At 45.5% G+C, this 18,032-nt stretch overlaps 1 protein-coding gene across 1 annotated transcript in view; it reads right to left on the bottom strand.

The window, feature by feature from the left end:
- LOC147112804 (PC3-like endoprotease variant B) overlaps positions 1 to 18,032 on the bottom strand; it is an 845,811-nt gene that overhangs the window by 274,143 nt on the left and 553,636 nt on the right. Inside the window, exons 8-9 of the mRNA XM_085998224.1 lie at positions 5,749 to 5,859; positions 1,710 to 1,803 (exon numbers count right to left, since the gene is read on the bottom strand). Coding sequence (XP_085854350.1) covers positions 1,710 to 1,803; positions 5,749 to 5,859 — 205 coding nt within the window. The remainder of the gene's footprint in view (positions 1 to 1,709; positions 1,804 to 5,748; positions 5,860 to 18,032) is intronic.

Below are 18,032 nucleotides of genomic sequence, written 5' to 3'. Positions count from 1 at the left end.
GTAATCTCCTCCAGCCCCAGAACCCCCCGAGATATCTGCGCTCCTCTAATTCTGCTCTCTTGAGCATCCCTGATTATAATTGCTCAACATTGGTGGCTGTGCCTTCAGCTACCTAGGCCCTAAGCTCTGGATTTCCCTGCCTAAACCTCTCCACCTCGCTACATCTCTTTCCTCCTTTAAGACGCTCCTTAAAACCTACCACTTTGACCAAGCTTTAGGTCACCTGCCCTAATTTCTCCTTATGTGGCTTGGTGTCAAATTTGTTTTGTCTTATAATACTCCCGTGAAGCGCCTTGGAATGTTTTGCTACGTTAAAGGTGCTATATAAATACAAGTTGTTTTTGTTGTTGTTGTAGTAAAAGCCGAGTGGGATTGCTCCCTCTGAAGCAGGACCAGAGGATCTGTGTGCCATTCTGCTGTTTGGATTGCCAGGAGAGTTTCCAGCTTTCAGGTCATTTTTTTCTGATACTTTTAGCCTTACTTACCCTCAGTAAACTCTATCTGCTTATCATGGGTACTATTATTGCCCGTTTAATTTGGATGGAAGAACAGTTGGAGGAAGAGGAGAAGAAGCAGAAGCATCAGCTACTAGCATGCGCAGCAGCCTTGCCTATTAGAAGACAGGAGGCAACAACAAAAACAACTTGTATTTATATAGCGCCTTTAACGTAGCAAAACATTCCAAGGCACTTCACAGGAATACTATAAGACAAAACAAATTTGACACCAAGCCACATAAGGAGAAATTAGGGCAGGTGACCTAAAGCTTGGTCAATGAGGCCATACCCAGCACACCGGGTATAAAGGCCAGCAATCAGTTTCTTGGATCTATCTGAAGAACAGTGGATTTGGTGGCTGTGCTTCTCCGAGCAGCCTAATGCTGAGCTCTGCAGCCTCCTGCAACAGAACCGGCTACCTGCTGGACCAGGATGTCATGCTTTGCTGAAGGATGTGATGGAGAGGAGCAAATCGTTGTGTGGTGAGAGAGGGGGTGAAAAGAGTATTGTTGTGAGAGATGTAGAGCTGTACTCACATTTCCTGCTCTTGTGAGGTCATTGAACCTCTTCCTACACTGAATCCAGGTCCTTGAGTTGATGCTGCTCTCAACCATCTTTGTCCAAGCCTGCTGGATAGTTAGTCTGGGTAAGCTCCGGTGGGTGCTGGGAAACACTACCTTTCCCCTTACTCTGACCTCCTCCACCAAGATCTCCAGGCAGGCATCAGAAAACGGTAGCCATGTGACTCATTCTCCTAATAGTCTTACTTCCAGCAGTATAACAGTGAAACCTGGCATCTGGGAATCAACCTTGCTTTAAGATGCGCATCGTCATGGCGGGCAGCCCGCCAGAAATTGTGCCACAAAATGAGCAGGTTGTCCGTTTTCCCAGTGGGTTCGGGTCTGTCAATAAAATTGAAATGAGGCCTAGGATTTAAAATCGCGTGGGCCGCACACTGACGATGCCATGGGGACTTGTCACTCACCTTAATCCCGCCCGCCTGAGTTAAAATCTGGGTTTAAATGTGTAACAAGTAACACAAGCAGCTGCATATAATTATTTCCAATTTAGGGAGCATTTTTATTTTGTAGTTGTGTAGATGAGGACTGCTCCATGCTGTACAAATCTAATAACAGCTAATAAACATGTATTATGTTGTTGGACAAACCAGATGATCATCACTATAATGTTAAATGAATTTATTTCCCCAACCTGCACATGCTCCAACGTATTGATGGCTCGAGCTGTGCCCTCACAGGCACCCGTAGTGAGATGGAGTTTCACACTATCGTCAGCTGGGACAATTCTGTTGATATAATGTGTGAAGAAATTAACAAAACAATCAATCAGAGGAATTAAATCCATCTTATAGTAAAAAAAAGAAAACAATTCATTTTGGAAGACAACAATATCAGTAAGGGTTGAAGGAAGGTCTTATTTTACCTCCTCTTCAATAGTATAAATCCATTTTCCCATTTTTTGACCAATTTTCCATAGAAAGGATTTATCTCCAATGTTGTTTTTTTTAATATGAAGTAAAGTGCATTTTCATAACATTTTTTAAAAAAGGCATCTAGATGAACAGTGGTTCATATGCTAATAGAGATTGTTTTCCCCCCAAAGCCTGTAATCAATAAACAGTTCATGAGCTTGTCTCAGTAATTGATAAACACTTCACACTCGTGTGGAAAGCCTCTGATCTCTTTCTGGCTGTGAACAGCAAGAGATAAAACAGAAAGAAAGCTGTGCTTTCACTGAGACTAAAAGACTAGAAATGCTGGAGGACAGTTAGATGTCTTCTTGTTTAAGTAAGATGTGGGGAAGTGTAGCATTGTTTGTTATTTTGTATACTGATTGAAATAAGTGAATATGATCTGTATATTCCTGTACTGTTTAGTAATCATATCCGGCCTCCTCTCACCAAGTATTTGCTCAGTTTGCCTTCAGAGATATTGAAGAAACACTTGTGCAAAAGATACAAATATCCAGTTCTGATCACAAGAGGATACTATAGTTACACTCAGGGTTACACTGTGGTATAGTCAGACATTGGGTCATATAGACACACCCTGAAAAATAAGCTGCTCAGACTGCTCTACTTGAAAGAATATCTAAGTCAGACCCGAATTTGTAACACCATCCACTGAGAATAAACTCCAATAGCCAAAAGGCAGCTTTGAGATTCTGTTGCTGTTATTGTACTTTATTTTCTAATCTCCTTCTTTCTGTCTTGCCACGTTATCATTGATCTCCTTAAATATGGTGTGGTGTAGGATATGCACTTTATTCACAATTTCTGCCAACATTTCTGTATTATCCAATAGGATGAATATTTTGTAGAATGAGCTAGGTTCCCCGTCACTGAAACAGATCAGATTTGATTGAGGTCTTTAAAATAATGAAAAGATAAAATTCGGTCCAAATGGATTGGCTACTCAAGCTAGATAGATTGGGAAGGACCAGTGACATAGGTATAAGTTACAAAAGCAAAGAATTGGGTAAGATGCTAGCAGACACTTCTTTCTTAGAAAGTCATTAACCTCTGGAGTAAGTTGCTGGTAACGTGAAGTGAGTGCAACTTCACTGCAAGCATTCAACAGGCAGCTGGACGAGTTCCTGAAAGTGGCGAACACATCTAGATATAGAAGAAAGGTGGGTTATTTGGGATTATGTCACCCAGTGACTGTGATCTCCTAAAGCTTGCTTGATTGCCTTTAAAGGGTTGGAGAAGAGTTTTTTTCCTAAATTGGTTAGGTTTCTTTTCTTGTTTTCTTGGCTTTCCCAGGAGATTGCATGACTGTGTAGGGGTGAGTGGGGGCGATCGTGTACAGAGGCTCCACCATGCCCGGGTGGGACAGGCTCAATGGACAGGCGAGTCTTTATCTATCCTTTCTCATGGGGCTGATTTTAACTTCTGGTGGTGGTGGGAAACGGGTGGTAGCGGATTGTTGACCCCTCAGGCACCCCGCCCAATCTGGCTTTCCAGCGCCCTCATGTTTATGTAAAAGTAAGAAAAGAGAAATGAGAATCTTTCTACAAATAACTTGCTTTCAGTTGAGATAGGAAACAGGTCTTACAAGTTTTGCTACATGAAAAACAACATTTGGGTCAGACAGCACTAATACCCCAGTAAAAAAAAACATGGTGGCAGTGCTATCGAAGGTACCTAAACACTTCTGTGATGAAGGAAAGTGATTACTTTACAGCATTCAATGACTGTCTGACAAAAATCTTTTGACAGTGGCATATCTCTTGGCTCCTCTATTTGCCACATTGGCAAAATCTCAAACAACATTTTCAATTAATTGCACATAAGAAAGACAGTGGGGGTTATGTTGGTGAAAGGGTGAAAACAGGCACTAAATGGGTGCTGTGCTAATAATACACGTCTGTTTCAAAGTGTCTGGTTTTAACCCACAATTTTGGGGCTAATTGATGATAACGATGATTGAATCATGCCTGGAGGTGCTAAAACAGACAGTTGCAGGTTTAGCACTCAAGCGCTGTTTAGAAGCAATTTTCGTGGCGCTGTATGTGTAGCCTCCACACATCCACTTCCACTAAAGGTGTGGAGCGGGCTGACTGACACACAATGGAACATTTCAGGATGGCTCAGGGACCGAGGGAGAGGGCGCACAGGCACTTGGATGCGGCACTGGAGGTCCTGGTGGAGGAGGTCCAGAGGAGGAGGGATGTCCTGTACCTGTGGAGGGTGGGGGGGTGGTGGTAAGAAGCCCACCTCACCCTCCTGTCCCTCTCTCCTGCAGCAGCTAGTGCTGCTCTGCATAGCCTCATGTCCTTCTTCCATTCCTCCTCCAGACTCCTAGCAAGATGCCCTTGACCAAACACTCCCTTTCTCCTGGTGACTCCTATAAGGTGTCCAGTAAGGTAGAGTAGCACAGCACTCACTCTCTTTAGGTGAAGTCTTCAGAGAATTTCCGGAATAAATGTTGATAGAGTTTTGGTGAAGCCTTGACAAAGTGTCCCAGAAAGTCTCCTGGTGTGTCTCAAAAATCCTCTTCAAACCTCCAGCAGCAAGTGAAGAGTAAAAGGCGAATATGGCTTTAAGTAGCACTCAAAATACTCAGCAACAACTTGTTTACTCCTGGTCAGCTGGTCGCTGTCAGGAGAGGTCATTAAATGAAGCGCTAGCTACCAAAATGCTATGAAGCCTTTTTAATGAGTGCTAGCAGGCAATTTAATTGTCAATCAGATCCTTAACGATCCTCCAGGCGACCGTTCCCAGTGCACACTTTAACTCCTTTACCAAGATGGCATCTTGCACTAAAGGCAGGCTAAACCAGCCTTTAAGCTCAAGACCCCATCTTGGCCACTGGCTCTTTAGTGCCTAAAATGTCTTGGGAAAATCGCGTTGCAGTATAAGTAAGGGGATTCAACAGCTGCAAACTGACTCGTATTTTAATATAAATGGGGCCCTAATTTGGATGGAGTGCCAGTACTGTTTGCAAAGACCTCAAGACTCTGTGAGTATCATCAATAATACAGCAGGGGAGTGGACTAATGCACCTGCACAATCATTACCATCCTGGCCCGCTGCAACTTTACACTGGAAAAGACTTGCGCTGGAAAGGGTTAAGAGAGAATTTAAAATATATGGATTCATAGGCAAGTAACAAATGGGTTGTCCACAAGGCTTTGTCTAGATTTCGTGACACAAGAACATCTCAAGGGGTATTTTTTCTGTTGTTGAAGCGTTTGATCTACACTCTCTCGCTGTGGTTACGCCTCTGCTATTTGATGCCCCTCAAAACCTGCCACTGCCATTAAGAGGCTGCTTAGGCAACAGAGCAGTAAATGAAGCCACGAGCACAACGTGTTTGCCTGGGCACATCTTTGAGCAAGTAGCAGTGCTTGCTTATTACTTTCACCTACCTTCCTTCCTTTTCTCTTTCCTCCCCCCTCCCCCTGCAATTCACATCTGCTTCCATTGATGATAATAGTGCTTTATGCATCAAATTTACATTTCAAAAAATGCCACATCACTGGTATTGATTAATTATTAATCATTCATCAACCACTTCTGTAGATTTACTTCAACTTTGATTAGGCTGCACATCTCTAAATGGCTTTAATCAAAATACTTTTCTACTGGGTTCCGCCCCCATACATATTGCCATTTGTAGTCGTACATTTTGTAAAATCTACCACAATAAAAAATGGCTAGGCATTGATCATTTTGATTTAGCGTTTGAACTTTAAAAAGCTGAATTCAAAAAAACAGGGTACTCACATCACAGGCTTGAGTGGCAATTCTTCTGAGCACATCCGCTGAGGTCTTACAGGGGTCCAGATAAGAGCTTGCTGTACCATTAAGGCAGCATCGATGAGTCCAAACCCATAGCTGTAATATAGTCCATAACAAACAGATTCAAATTCACCCTCAAAAAATCAGGACAAATTTAAATGTAATAAAAGCTTTAAATGCATTCCTTGTTACAGACACTACGGGCTGAATTCAGAGTGTGGGTTTGGAGGCGGGTCTGCTGTCAATATCATAAAGATTGACAGCGGGTCAGTATTCCCCTGAAAACCCGCCTCCTTGTTAGTTTCCCAAGTGTCGGGTCTGTCATCCCTGAACAGACCAGACACCAAGCAGCGGGTCAGCCAATTTAGACAGTTAAAAGCTTATTAAAAGGTAGTTAAGAACCATTTTCCCATGTATTTATCATTTAACCAGGTTTTCAATGAGGTTCCCGGAGAGCGGCTTTCACATCAGGTATATATGTCGGGTTCTCAATGACTGTGGATTGCTGTGAATAGGTGACAGCTTTAAATGTGGTCTAAAACCTACCATTTCACAGCTGTTCACTTCACAATCTTGCAAGCTGGAACATTAATGATTTGGAACCTACTTTTGAGCTTTATGCACTTTTGAAGTGTTTGGAGTAATCTCTCTATCCACTGTCACCTCCTTGGAACAACATATCTCAACATTGACAGATTACTTCTATCATCTCAACCTCACTTGCCAACTATTTCATCAGTATCGGTGCCCTTGAAAAAATCTCACCTTGGTCCTCAGAGTCCCAACATGATCAGCCCCAACACCAGCATCACTGGGCACACAAGCAGCATCAACATCAACACCAACCTTCTCCGCAATCAACTGATGCTGCCCTGGACACAGGGCATCATCACCCATGCACATTGCTGCCTGGGACTCCAGCGATGGTCTCACCATGTCCAGATTAGCTTCATTTATCACAGTACACCCTGGCTGCCACATGATGCACCAGGCTGGCACCAACCCACACCAGCACCATAAAGCATCCCTACAATGTCCAAGCCATTCCTTTCACACTCATCACCATTTGGGGGGGGGGTGAGGTGGAGGGGGACGGGACATTATGTCTCACCATTCACTGCAACTCACTAACACACTTTCAAAGGTGCACACAAATCTGTCCAAGAAGGCAAAGTGGGGACAATAAGGATTTCAATGCTTGACAACATATTAACAGAAATTTTACATGAACATTTGCTGAAACATCCAAGTGTGTTGTTAGTTGGTATGATTGGACTAGAATGAGGGTGAGTGTGAGGGGAGGCTAGTGAGATGGGGAAGTGATAATGTAGATAGAGAGGGATGGGTGGAGGTGCAAGGTAAGTTGGTGTGAGTAAGGATTTGCAGAAGTAGGGTAGGGAATGCAGAGTGATGGGGATGTGATGAGTGGCACAGCAGGATGAGGTTAAGTGTGGCTTTGTACTAATTTTTCTTCATCTACTGAGATCATTGAAAGATTTGCACCACTGCAGCCTGGTCCACCATCCCTGCTTGTGTTTTCATGTGCAATGTGCAACTAGGCTGTGTTGATCTCCTGGGGTGGTGTCTTCCATCCATTGGAAGGGAAGAGAACCTCCCTGCGTGCTGTGACTCCCTCCATAAGCATATGGAGGGAGTCATGGGAGAGCCTGGATGCAGCCGTGCACCTTTGTGCAATGATTGTCAGTGTTTGCAGCACCTCAATGCTGTAGAACACCTGACAGTACCACTGTCAAAATCAATTTGGACATGGCCCTTTTAAGGAAACTGCCTGATGACTCGTCTTCCAATGACGTCATCAGACCCGCTTCGTATTAATTGGCCGGGAACCTCACAGGGCGGGATTAAGATGCCAAATTAACGTAAAATCTTGTTGGAGGCTGGGATCGAGACAGATGCGAGGTCCCCACAGACCATGGACGTCGCCCACCATGGACCCGTCAAGGTTGGAAAAATCCAGCCCACAGTTCAGTCGTGCTATTGACAAGCAACTGCAAACATCTTTTCTAAGATGCTAATATGTTTGTTACTCTGAAGAGCTGTAACAAAGAAAACAAAACATGCAGTAGACTATTTTTGTGCACTTAATGTAATGCAATAAGTACAAGTCAATACAATTTTCACAATACCTACCACTTCCACGGTGTCAATCTAAGATGCATACCATCTTACTCACTCCCTCCTTCCCCTCAAAAGAAGTCCTTAAAATCAGACTTTTACATTTTTTTAAATTGAGAAAGCTAGGCAATGGGCCAAGGGCCATAGGGCAAGACAAAGCCATGGTTGAAAAGAATGGGAGAAAACACAAGATAAGTCAAGGAATCACAATGATGTGACGCCTACGGTTGAATTTTTAAATCTTGCAGATTGCTGGTAGTAAAAACATATTTGCCATTTTCTTTTTGTAATTGTGCTGAAACACAAGAAAGCAGTGCCAGAGGGACAAGTTAACAAGTTAGAAATGAGAAATTAGAATGAAAAACCTGTGGGCAAAGGTTTTTTTTCAAAAAAATGCTGGTTTCATTTGTTCAGCCCACATAAGAGGATTATTTTTTGATATTTGATGAAGTGACAGATGAACTAAATGCGAAGTGAATTTTAAATTCTAGTGGGGGGGGGGCATGTCTAATTATGAGAAAATAAATATAGCATCAAAGAGTGACAGTGGTGTTTAAATAATGACATCATACTATTTAATAAGCACAGCAAAGTGAATGGGAGAATAATCATGCCGTTATTTTAGCAATGCAAGAAATAGGGACACAGGTACAATATATGAAGATGAGTTAAATGTAAATAGAATGCATATGTTAATGAAGATTATCCTGCAGAAGAACACATGATCAATTGGTTGGTTTGTTTATTGTTTGGGAATGGAGATTTTGTTGCAGAACACAAATGTCTGTCACTGCCATTCACCTCGACTGAGCTCAGGAAGAGATGAAGGGCTTTACTCACTGATAGCTATTAACAGTGAGTGGACTGAGTGTTGGCAGAGTCTGGTCCCAAATGTTACAGCACAAAAATAGTCTTTGTTTGGCACTTCTCCAGCAATCTCATTTTAGTAAGATTAAAAGAACATTAAACAAATGGGATTAAAAGAGAGGAAAACCATGCCCGCATGCAGCAAGACGGGGACGACATTCAGGTTTGGCTGGATAAGACGCAAGTAACATTTGCACCACACAAGTGCCAGGCAATGACTACCTCCAACAAGAGAGTGTCTAACCACCACCCCTTGACGTTCAACGGCATTACCATCACCGAATCCCCCAACATCAACATCCTGGGGATCACCATTGACCAGAAACTCAACTGGACCAGCCACATAAATACTGTGGCTACAAGAGCAGGTCAGAGGCTGGGTATTCTGCGGTGAGTGTCTCACCCCCTGACTCCCTAAAGCCTTTCCACCATCTACAAGGCACAAGTCAGGAATGTGATGGAATACTCTCCACTTGCCTGGATGAGTGCAGCTCCAACAACACTCAAAAAGCTCGACACCATCCAGGACAAAGCAACCCACTTGATTGGCACCCCATCCACTACCTTAAACATTCACTCCCTCCACCACCGGCACACCGTGGCTGCAGTGTGTACCATCTACAAGATGCACTGCAGCAACTCGCCAAGACTTCGATAGCACCTCCCAAACCCACGACTTATTTCACCTAGAAGGACAAGGGCAGCAGACACATGGCAATACTATGAAATCCAAGTTCCCTCCAAGTCACACACCATCCTGACCTGGAAGTATATCGCTGTTCCTTCATCATCGCTGGGTCAAAATCCTGGAACTCCCTCCCTAACAGCACTGTGGGAGTACCTTCACCACATGGACAGCAGCGGTTCAAGAAGGCGGCTCACCCCCACCTTCTCAAGGGCAATTAGGGATGGGCAATAAATGCTGGCCTTGCCAGCGATGCCCACATCCCAGGAACGAATAAAAAAAATGAGCAAACTGCAAATGGAATTAAACTAGAACAAATCTAAATCACAATAAGGATTCTATCCATAGCAAAGATTATCTACCGGCTTGGCTTTTACAGAGGAGTGCCACGTTTCATAAGAGCCTGGGTCTGTTCAACTTGAAGTTCCTTTTGTATCTGGAGAGCAGTTTTTAATTTTTACAGCAGCTCTGCTTTAAGGTCCCAGAATTCCTGCTTCAAGGTCCCAGAATTCCTGCTTCCACTCAGAAGCAGGACCCCCTGCTGTGGTTCCAACTCAGATGCCCACAATGTTGTGCTGAAGACTTGTGCTCCAGAACTAGCCAAGTTATTCCAGTACAGCTACAACACTGGCATTTATCCGACAATGTGGAAAACTGCCTGATGTAAGAAAACTACTAGGCACTTGGTCTGAGTAATAAACAAGGCTTTAATCAACTGTTTTTCAACATGGAGATCTAGTTGTGTCCTTCACTAGTTCCTGTTAAAGAATGTCCTGAGCAAGCTGGGCCCATGCCCGCGTATTTATACTCTCCCTGGACAGCGCCACCAGCAGGCCGCCCACTATTACTTTATAAGTCATTTCCACATGAATGACAAGATTCATGTCATTCTTCCCGCCTGAAAGATTGGAAGTCCGGCGGCTTCCTTCTACCGAATTAATCGGACTGAGAATAGACGCAGTCATTTGGATCTCCATTGGAGGCCAGAAGGCACGTTTCCTCGGACTGTGTTTTGGTCCCTGGGTCGCTTGGTTCGTACCGGCGGGCCGGCAGAGTCCGTGTCGCCTTGATCGACCTGAGGGGGACTGGGGAGATCGTGGCTCCAGGTGCGGGCCCCCACCGGCGCAGAGCTGGCTTCATCCTGCTCAATAGTCGGTGACTGACCGGCGACCTGGCTTTGGGTGGCCATCCCGCGGGGAGCACTCTGTTCCCCGGGTTGATCCAGTGGAATAGCTGGCAGATCCCTTGATGTCCCGGGTGGGGCATCATCCTCAGATGAGCATGGCGTCATTAATATGGATCCCACTATCGATTGGGTCCATGGGACTGGTTGGGCAGGGAGCCAGATCCTGAAGTGACTCTGTGGATTCCCGGCCATCAGGGTACCACACGTGCGCGTACGTGGGATTGACATCCGTCAGTTCCACTTCGTTGACGAGGGGATCACTCTTAGAGGATCGGATGAATCTTCGGAGCAGCGCGGGGCTAGGAGCTGCCAACCATGATGGTAGGGACGTCCCATGAGTGGAGCGACGTTGGAACCCGAAGAATTGTTCATGAGAAGTAGTGTTGGTGGATGTAGAAAGAAGAGACCTGAAGGAATGCAACGTGTTGGGAGCATAGTTTCCCACTGCTGGTCAGATAGGTTGAGTGACTTCAGTGCAAGACGAACAGCGTTCCAAATGATGGCGTTGTATCGCTCAACCTGTCCGTTTCCAATAGGTTGATATGGTGAAGTTTTACTTGTGGCGATTCCCCATTGGGAAAGATAACTTTTGAGTTCGCTTGACATGAAGGAGGGACCCCGATCAGAGTGGATGAAATTGGCCATACCACAGAGGGAAAAGACCTGATCGAGGCATTTGATCACTGTGGAAGTAAGCATATTGGGACAGGGGAAAGCAAAGGGAAAGCGTGAATATTCGTACACCATTGTAAGCAAGTAGGTGTTTCATGTTGAGGAAGGCAATGGCCCTTTAAAGTCAATGCTGAGTCGCTGCATAGGCTGTGTAGCATGTATGAGCGAGCCAACCGACGGACGGAAGAATTGCTGTTTTAATTCTGCGCAAATTCTACAAGTGGAGCATGTTCTTTTCACGTCTTCCATAGAAAATGGGAGATTTTTAGATTGCACAAAGTGCAACATACGGGTAATGCCAAGATGGCACAAGTCAGTATGAAGATCCATAAGAGTCGAAGTTGACATGGAAGAGCAGAATGCACGCATGAGGGTATCCAGGGGCCACATTTTCTTTGCCAGGTCAATAATGTATGGTGTAGCCAAAGGTGGCCAATTCCATCCTCCAGAGTTGTATTTTGTTATTCTTGAACTTAGTGCGTTTCCGGTTATCCAGCATAAAGGCCACAGAGCGCTGATCAGTTATGAGCGTGAAATGGCGACGAGCAAGAAAATGACTCCATTTACGTACAGCTTCGATGATAGCCATAGCCTCCTTCTCCACAGGAGGATAATGGAGCTCGCTACTCTGCAAAGTTCTGGACAGAAATGCAACGGGTCGACCGCCTTGATTCAAGGTAGCCGAGATCGCTACCTCTGATGCATCACACTCGGCCACGAAAGGGAGATTTTCATCGATGGAATGAAGTGTGGCTTTTTCCAGTTGTTGCTTGAGGAGGTTGAAAGCTGAAATAGCCATCGCGTCCAACGGAAATGACTTCGCGTGAAGCAGGGGCTGGATCTTGTCGGAAAAGTGGGGTATCCACTTCGCATAATAGGCAAACATGCCGAGGGCCTGACGAAGAGAGCCGAGATTCGTAGGAGGAGGGAGCTCCTTAAGCGGACGAAGTCGCTCCGGATCCGGTTTGATGACACCATTGCCCACCCAGTAGCCAAGGATGTTGACTGATGGTACTGATTTCACAGATTTGGACTCATTTAAGGTTAAGTTGCGACGACGGAGAACGTCAAGAAATTTCTGGAGGTTGGCATCATGCTCCTTCTGGTCATGACCTGCAATGGTGCTATTATCCAGATATGGAAAAGTGTCCGTTAAGTTCTCCTGTTTGACTAGGCCGTCCATTGCCCGTTGAAAGACGGCCACCCCATTGGTGAGCCCAAATGGAAGGCGACAAAACTGGTAAAGCCGACCATTGTCCTCAAAGGCCGTATACTTTTTGTCAGAGTCCTTTAACGATGCTTGACGGTATGCGCTCTTTAAGTCAAAAGTTGAAAATACCCTGTAGTTGGCAAGGTTATTGACCATGTCATCGATGCGTGGTAGTGGGTAGGTATCCAGGTCAGTATACTTGTTAATAGTTTGCGAGTAATCGATGCAAAGACATTTCTTGTGTTGCTTCAGAGGATTTTTAACAATGACGACTTGAGCCCGCCAGGAAGATGAACATGGCTCAATGATACCATCAGCTAGAAGGCGAGAGATTTCTGCCTCGATAAAGGATAGATCATCTTGGCTGAAACGTCGTGATTTAGTGACTATGGGCTTACATCAGGGGGTAAAGATTGGCAAACAAGGAGGGCTCGTCGAGCGAAGCCGCCGAAAGCACACAAAACAGTACTTTGGAAATAGTAAGCTCTAGCTTTGGCCCTCCAAACTCGAAAGTGAGTCGTTTGTGTTGTTTCTGGAAATCCTGTCCCAGGAGCACATCACTGCATAGGTTTTTGAGCACCCCAAGCCGGGTGGAAAAATAAGTGCGGCCATTGAGAATAAGGTCGACAAGACAAAAGCCAGAACAGTTGGTCGTCAGTGTCGTTAGAGTCATTACAATTTCCCTGTCCAAGGGGTAAATACGCAGTTTTAACTTACTGACAGCCCGCTCACTGATGAAGCTGTCAGAGCTACGAGTCGATTAATGCACTCAAAATGTGTCCATTTACCGAAACCCTCATGGCTGCATGGGACAGGCTTTGGGTAAAAACAGCTGTAACACTAGTAGTGGCTCTTGGGGGAGGAGCAGTTTTATAGATAGCAGCTGTAATACTAGTAGTGGCTCTTGGGAGAGGAGCAGTTTTATAGCTAGCAGCTGTAACACTAGTAGTGGCTCTTGGGGGAGGAGCAGTTTTATAGATAGCAGCTGCAACACTAGTGGAGGCTCTTGACCGGCATACTTTAGAAAAGTGACCTTTCTTACTGCAATGATTGCAGGTTGCATTACGAGCAGGACAAAATCTCCTATAATGGAATGCACCTCCACAGAAGAAACACTTCTTTTTAGATTGCCAAGATGCCGCTAGGGTAGGGTCATCATCAGTGAGAGCTTCCACCTGAGGCTTACCGGGGGAGTCACTAAAAGTAGTAGCAGCAGTCCGTGCATATGGTAAAAAATAGGCATCTGAATTTTTTTGAGCTAAGTCCTGAGAATATGCCTGGTTATAGGCAGCTTGTAACCCGAGGGATTTATTCTCCAACAGACGCTGGCGTATGAGGGGAGAAGCAATTCCGTTAATAAAAGAGTCACAAATTTATTCCTCCCGGTACTGTTCTGCTGAGATAGCTTTAAGGTTACAATCTTTGCTGAGCCTGCAAAGCTCTTGAAGGAATTCATCATGTGATACCCCAGGTTGTTGTCGAGTTGTGGCCAATAGGTGGCGAGCAAAAATTTCGTTTGGGGCCTTAACATATAGTTGCTGTAGTGTTTGGATAGCGGAGTCATAGTCTACACAGTCTTCAATAAAGTCAAACACATCAGGGGATACATAATTGGCAAGCATTCGTAACTTATTAGGAACATTCTCACCACACTCCTCGAGGAAGTTGTTGAAGGTACGATACCAGTGTTTCCATACCTTAGCAGCTGTAAGTGAATTCGGGTCCAGGTTGAGATAGGCGGGTCTGAGTAGTTTCTCCATGATGGGTTGATTACTACATCCGTGTTCCCTTCTACAGTTTGAATCATAGCTGTCTGTTCCCAAATCATTCAGAGCGTGGAGCGGGTTGCAGTTGATTAAATTGACGTAAGAAAACTACTAGGCACTTGGTCTGAGTATTAAACAAGGCTTTAATCAACTTTTTTTCAACATGGAGATCTAGTTGTGTCCTTCACTAGTTCCTGTTAAAGAATGTCCTGAGCAAGCTGGGCCCATGCCCGAGTACTAATACTCTCCCTGGATAGCGCCACCAGCAGGCCGCCCAGCATTACTTCATAAATCATTTCCACATGACTGACAAGATTCATGTAAGTGCCCAGGTATGTCCTGACCACAAAAAGCTGGACAAATTTAATCCAGCCAATTACTGCCCCATCAGTCTACTCTCAATTATCAGCCAAGTGATGGAAGGTGTCATCAACAGTGCTATCAAGCAGCACTTACTCACTGATGCTCAGTTTGGGTTCGGCCAGGACCACTTGGTTCCAGACCTCATTGCAGCCTTGGTCCAAACATGGACAAAGGAGCTGAATTCCAAAGGTGAGGTGAGAGTGACTGCCCTTGACATCAAGGCAGCATTTGACTGAGTGTGGCATCAAGGAGCCCTAGTAAAATTGAAGTCAATAGGAATCGGGGGGGGAAACTTTCCACTGGCTCCACTAGCACAAAGGAAGATGGTTGTGGTGGTTGGAGGTCAATCATCTCAGCCCCAGGAGATCACTGCAGGAGTTCCTCAGGGCAGTGTCCTAGGCCCAACCACCTTCAGCTGCTTCATCAATGACCTTCCCTTCAATATAAGGTCAGAAATGGGGATGTTCACTGATGACTGCACAGTGTTCAGTGACATTCACAACTCCTCAGATAATGAAGCAGTCTAAGCCCGCATGCAACAAGACCTGGACTACATTCAGGCTTGGGCTGATAAGTGGTAGGTAACATCTGCGCCACACAAGTGCCAGGCAATGACTATCTCCAACAAGCAAGAGTCTAACCACAGCCCCTTGACATTCAACGGCATTACCATTGCCGAATCCCCCACTATCAACATCCTGGGGGGTCACCATTGACCAGAAACTTAACTGGACCAGCCACATAAACACTGTGGCAACAAGAGCAGGTCAGAGGCTGGGTATTCTGCAGCGAGTGTCTCACCTCCTGACTCCCCAAAGCTTTTCCACCATCTGCAAGGCACAAGCCCTGAGTGTGATGAAATACTCTCCGCTTGCCTGGAAGAGAGCAGCTCCAACAACACTCAAGAAGCTCGACACCATCCAGGACAAAGCAGCCAGCTTGAGTGGCACCCCATCCACCACCTTAAACATTCACTCCCTCCACCACCGGTGTACCGTGGCTGCAGTGTGTACCATCTACAAGATGCACTACAGCAACTCACCAAGGCTTCTTCTGCAGCAAACCTCACAAACCCGCGACCTCTTCCACCTAGAAGGACAAGGGCAGCAGGCGCATGGGAACACCACCACCTCCAAGTTCCCCTCCAAGTCACACACCATCCTGACTTAGAAATATATCGGCGATCCTTCATCGTCGCTGGATCAAAATCCTTGAACGCCGTACCTAACAGCACTGGGAGAGTACGTTCACCACAGGGACTGCAGCGGTTCAAGAAGGCGGCTCACCACCACCTTCTCAAGGGCAACTAGAGACGGGCAATAAATACTGGCCTTGCGACGCCCACATCCCATGAACAAATTTTTTTAAATGTTCCTTTGAATGGTTCCTGGAGTCTTAAACAATATCGAAGAAAAGACACTTAACTAATAAAAAACAATGGCACACATTCTAAAAATAAAATGCGCAATATTCATGACCAACACCGCAGGCACAAATTGGAGTTGTGTTCCACGCAATGCCAAGTTCAGCTGGTGTGAGATGGGTTTGGCTTTAATGTATTCTGGAGTCAGATCTGGACTTCATTTAAATTGGCTCTTTTGTACTGATGCACAGATGAAACTGTTTTGCATAGACATGAATATGGCAATATAAATGCAGTCTATATTTACCTTCCCAGATGTAAGAGTTGCAAAATTTCGACATTTCCCCGAAGGTTATTATTAACAAAAGGGACCCTGCGTGGACATTTTAATTAAAAAGGGTACCCAAGATGGCGTCCGTGCCTCGTGGCAGAAAGCCTGTGAGATTTTTAAAACTTGGACTCTGCGGCACAGGCAGCTTGTGGAGAAATCGAAACCAAAGCTGCAGTTTCTGTGAAGAGAGACTTTGCATTTTGAAAACCAGACAGGACTTTGAATTATGTATTAAGCCAAATCAGAGACAGATCAAAACCAGTTTGGCCTATACTTAAGGCCATCAAGCAGTTTGCATAAATAATCGGGAACAGCTTAAGGAAGCCATCGAGGCTGGACAGGCCCATTAAGAAGTATTAAGAACAAAACAAGTCAATTATCAGGCCAGTAGATGCGATTACCAGCCATCTAAAAACAGTTTGTGTAGATTGCTACCATTATTTAAACTAGCCCGCCAAGATTGGGACAAAGAACTAACCTGATTTGGCGCACAGATAAGGGCCGTCCGAAGGAGTATAATTGTAGGCCCACTGGCAACCTTCTCTCTCTGCTCTCTGCCCTTGCTCCCGGCTCCTGCTCCAGCCCCTCGCCCTCGTGGCTACTGCTCTTCCCCCGTCCTGCACTTACCGCCCGGCCACTGCCCATGCCTTCCCCATTCCATCAGGGATGCCCGGCACTGCGCCAGGCGGACACGGACAAACCAGGCCAGGCAAGGCGGGACGCGACGAGACGAGGTGGTGAAGAAGACGAATGGAAAGATGATTGAAGAAAAGCTTCGAATAATCGGGCCTTCAATCCAGCTGACCTGCGACTATCGTCATGCAAACTCAAACTGTCGGCCGAGGAAGAGGAACCATCATCCCTGCGAGGTAAAGTACCCAAGCAGAGACTTTAACTTTGGGGTACTCATACCTGGACAACGCCCTTGCAGCACCCGGAGACCGCGTGACGACGGCAGGCTCCAGAGAGCACAAAGAGCAAACCCCAAGCCCCACCGCTGTTTTAAATTCAGCAGATCTTTGATTTGTGAGCATAAATTCTGGCCCCTCATAGCTTAATCTAGTTAGGTATAGGGGGTGGGATAAGGATAAGGGGATTGTTAAGATAGTTGTTTTCCCTCGATGTGCCGTGTGTTCCCCATTCCCTGTAAAAGTATAGTTATTTGTATTTGCCTGTAATTTTATACTAGTAACTTCTCATAAGACTGTTATTTTTCTGTTTAATAAAATCTTGGTTTTGCTTACATCCAACCACCTGTCTACTCGAGTCTTTTCTGTATCGCCGCCTGTACCTAAGTCCGGTGTCTAGAACCCAGGGGCGTAGGAGCGATTCGAACCGCTCGCAGTCAGAGGCATAACTGACTGGGCGCATGTGCCAACCACCCCACACCACCCCCTACAGAAAGGCGACCGCGGCAGGACACCGGCAACAGGGTTGCGATACAGTAGACAATGGTTCGGATGAGCAAACCATGATGGAGGAAAGGATTTCTGATTATGTGTTTAGCAAGGTGAATATCACTAAGAAGTGGATCACCGCACTGTTATGAGCTGGACGTCCGGTAGATGCAGCAGCTAAGTGGACAGAGGGAAAGGAACACACGAAGTCCTTAGAGAAGGCAGTTTGGCTTTTGGACAGGCTCGTTGCAGCACAGGCAGTCGAGTTAAGGGAGTCAGCCCTGGAGATCCAG

This window comes from Somniosus microcephalus, chromosome 9 (genome assembly GCF_052327205.1).
Source record: "Somniosus microcephalus isolate GS21.2 chromosome 9, FLI_Smic_1.0, whole genome shotgun sequence".
NCBI classification, from domain to species: domain Eukaryota; kingdom Metazoa; phylum Chordata; class Chondrichthyes; order Squaliformes; family Somniosidae; genus Somniosus; species Somniosus microcephalus.
The sequence above is the reverse complement of the archived record's forward strand: the minus strand, read 5'-3'. Positions and strand labels throughout refer to the sequence as shown.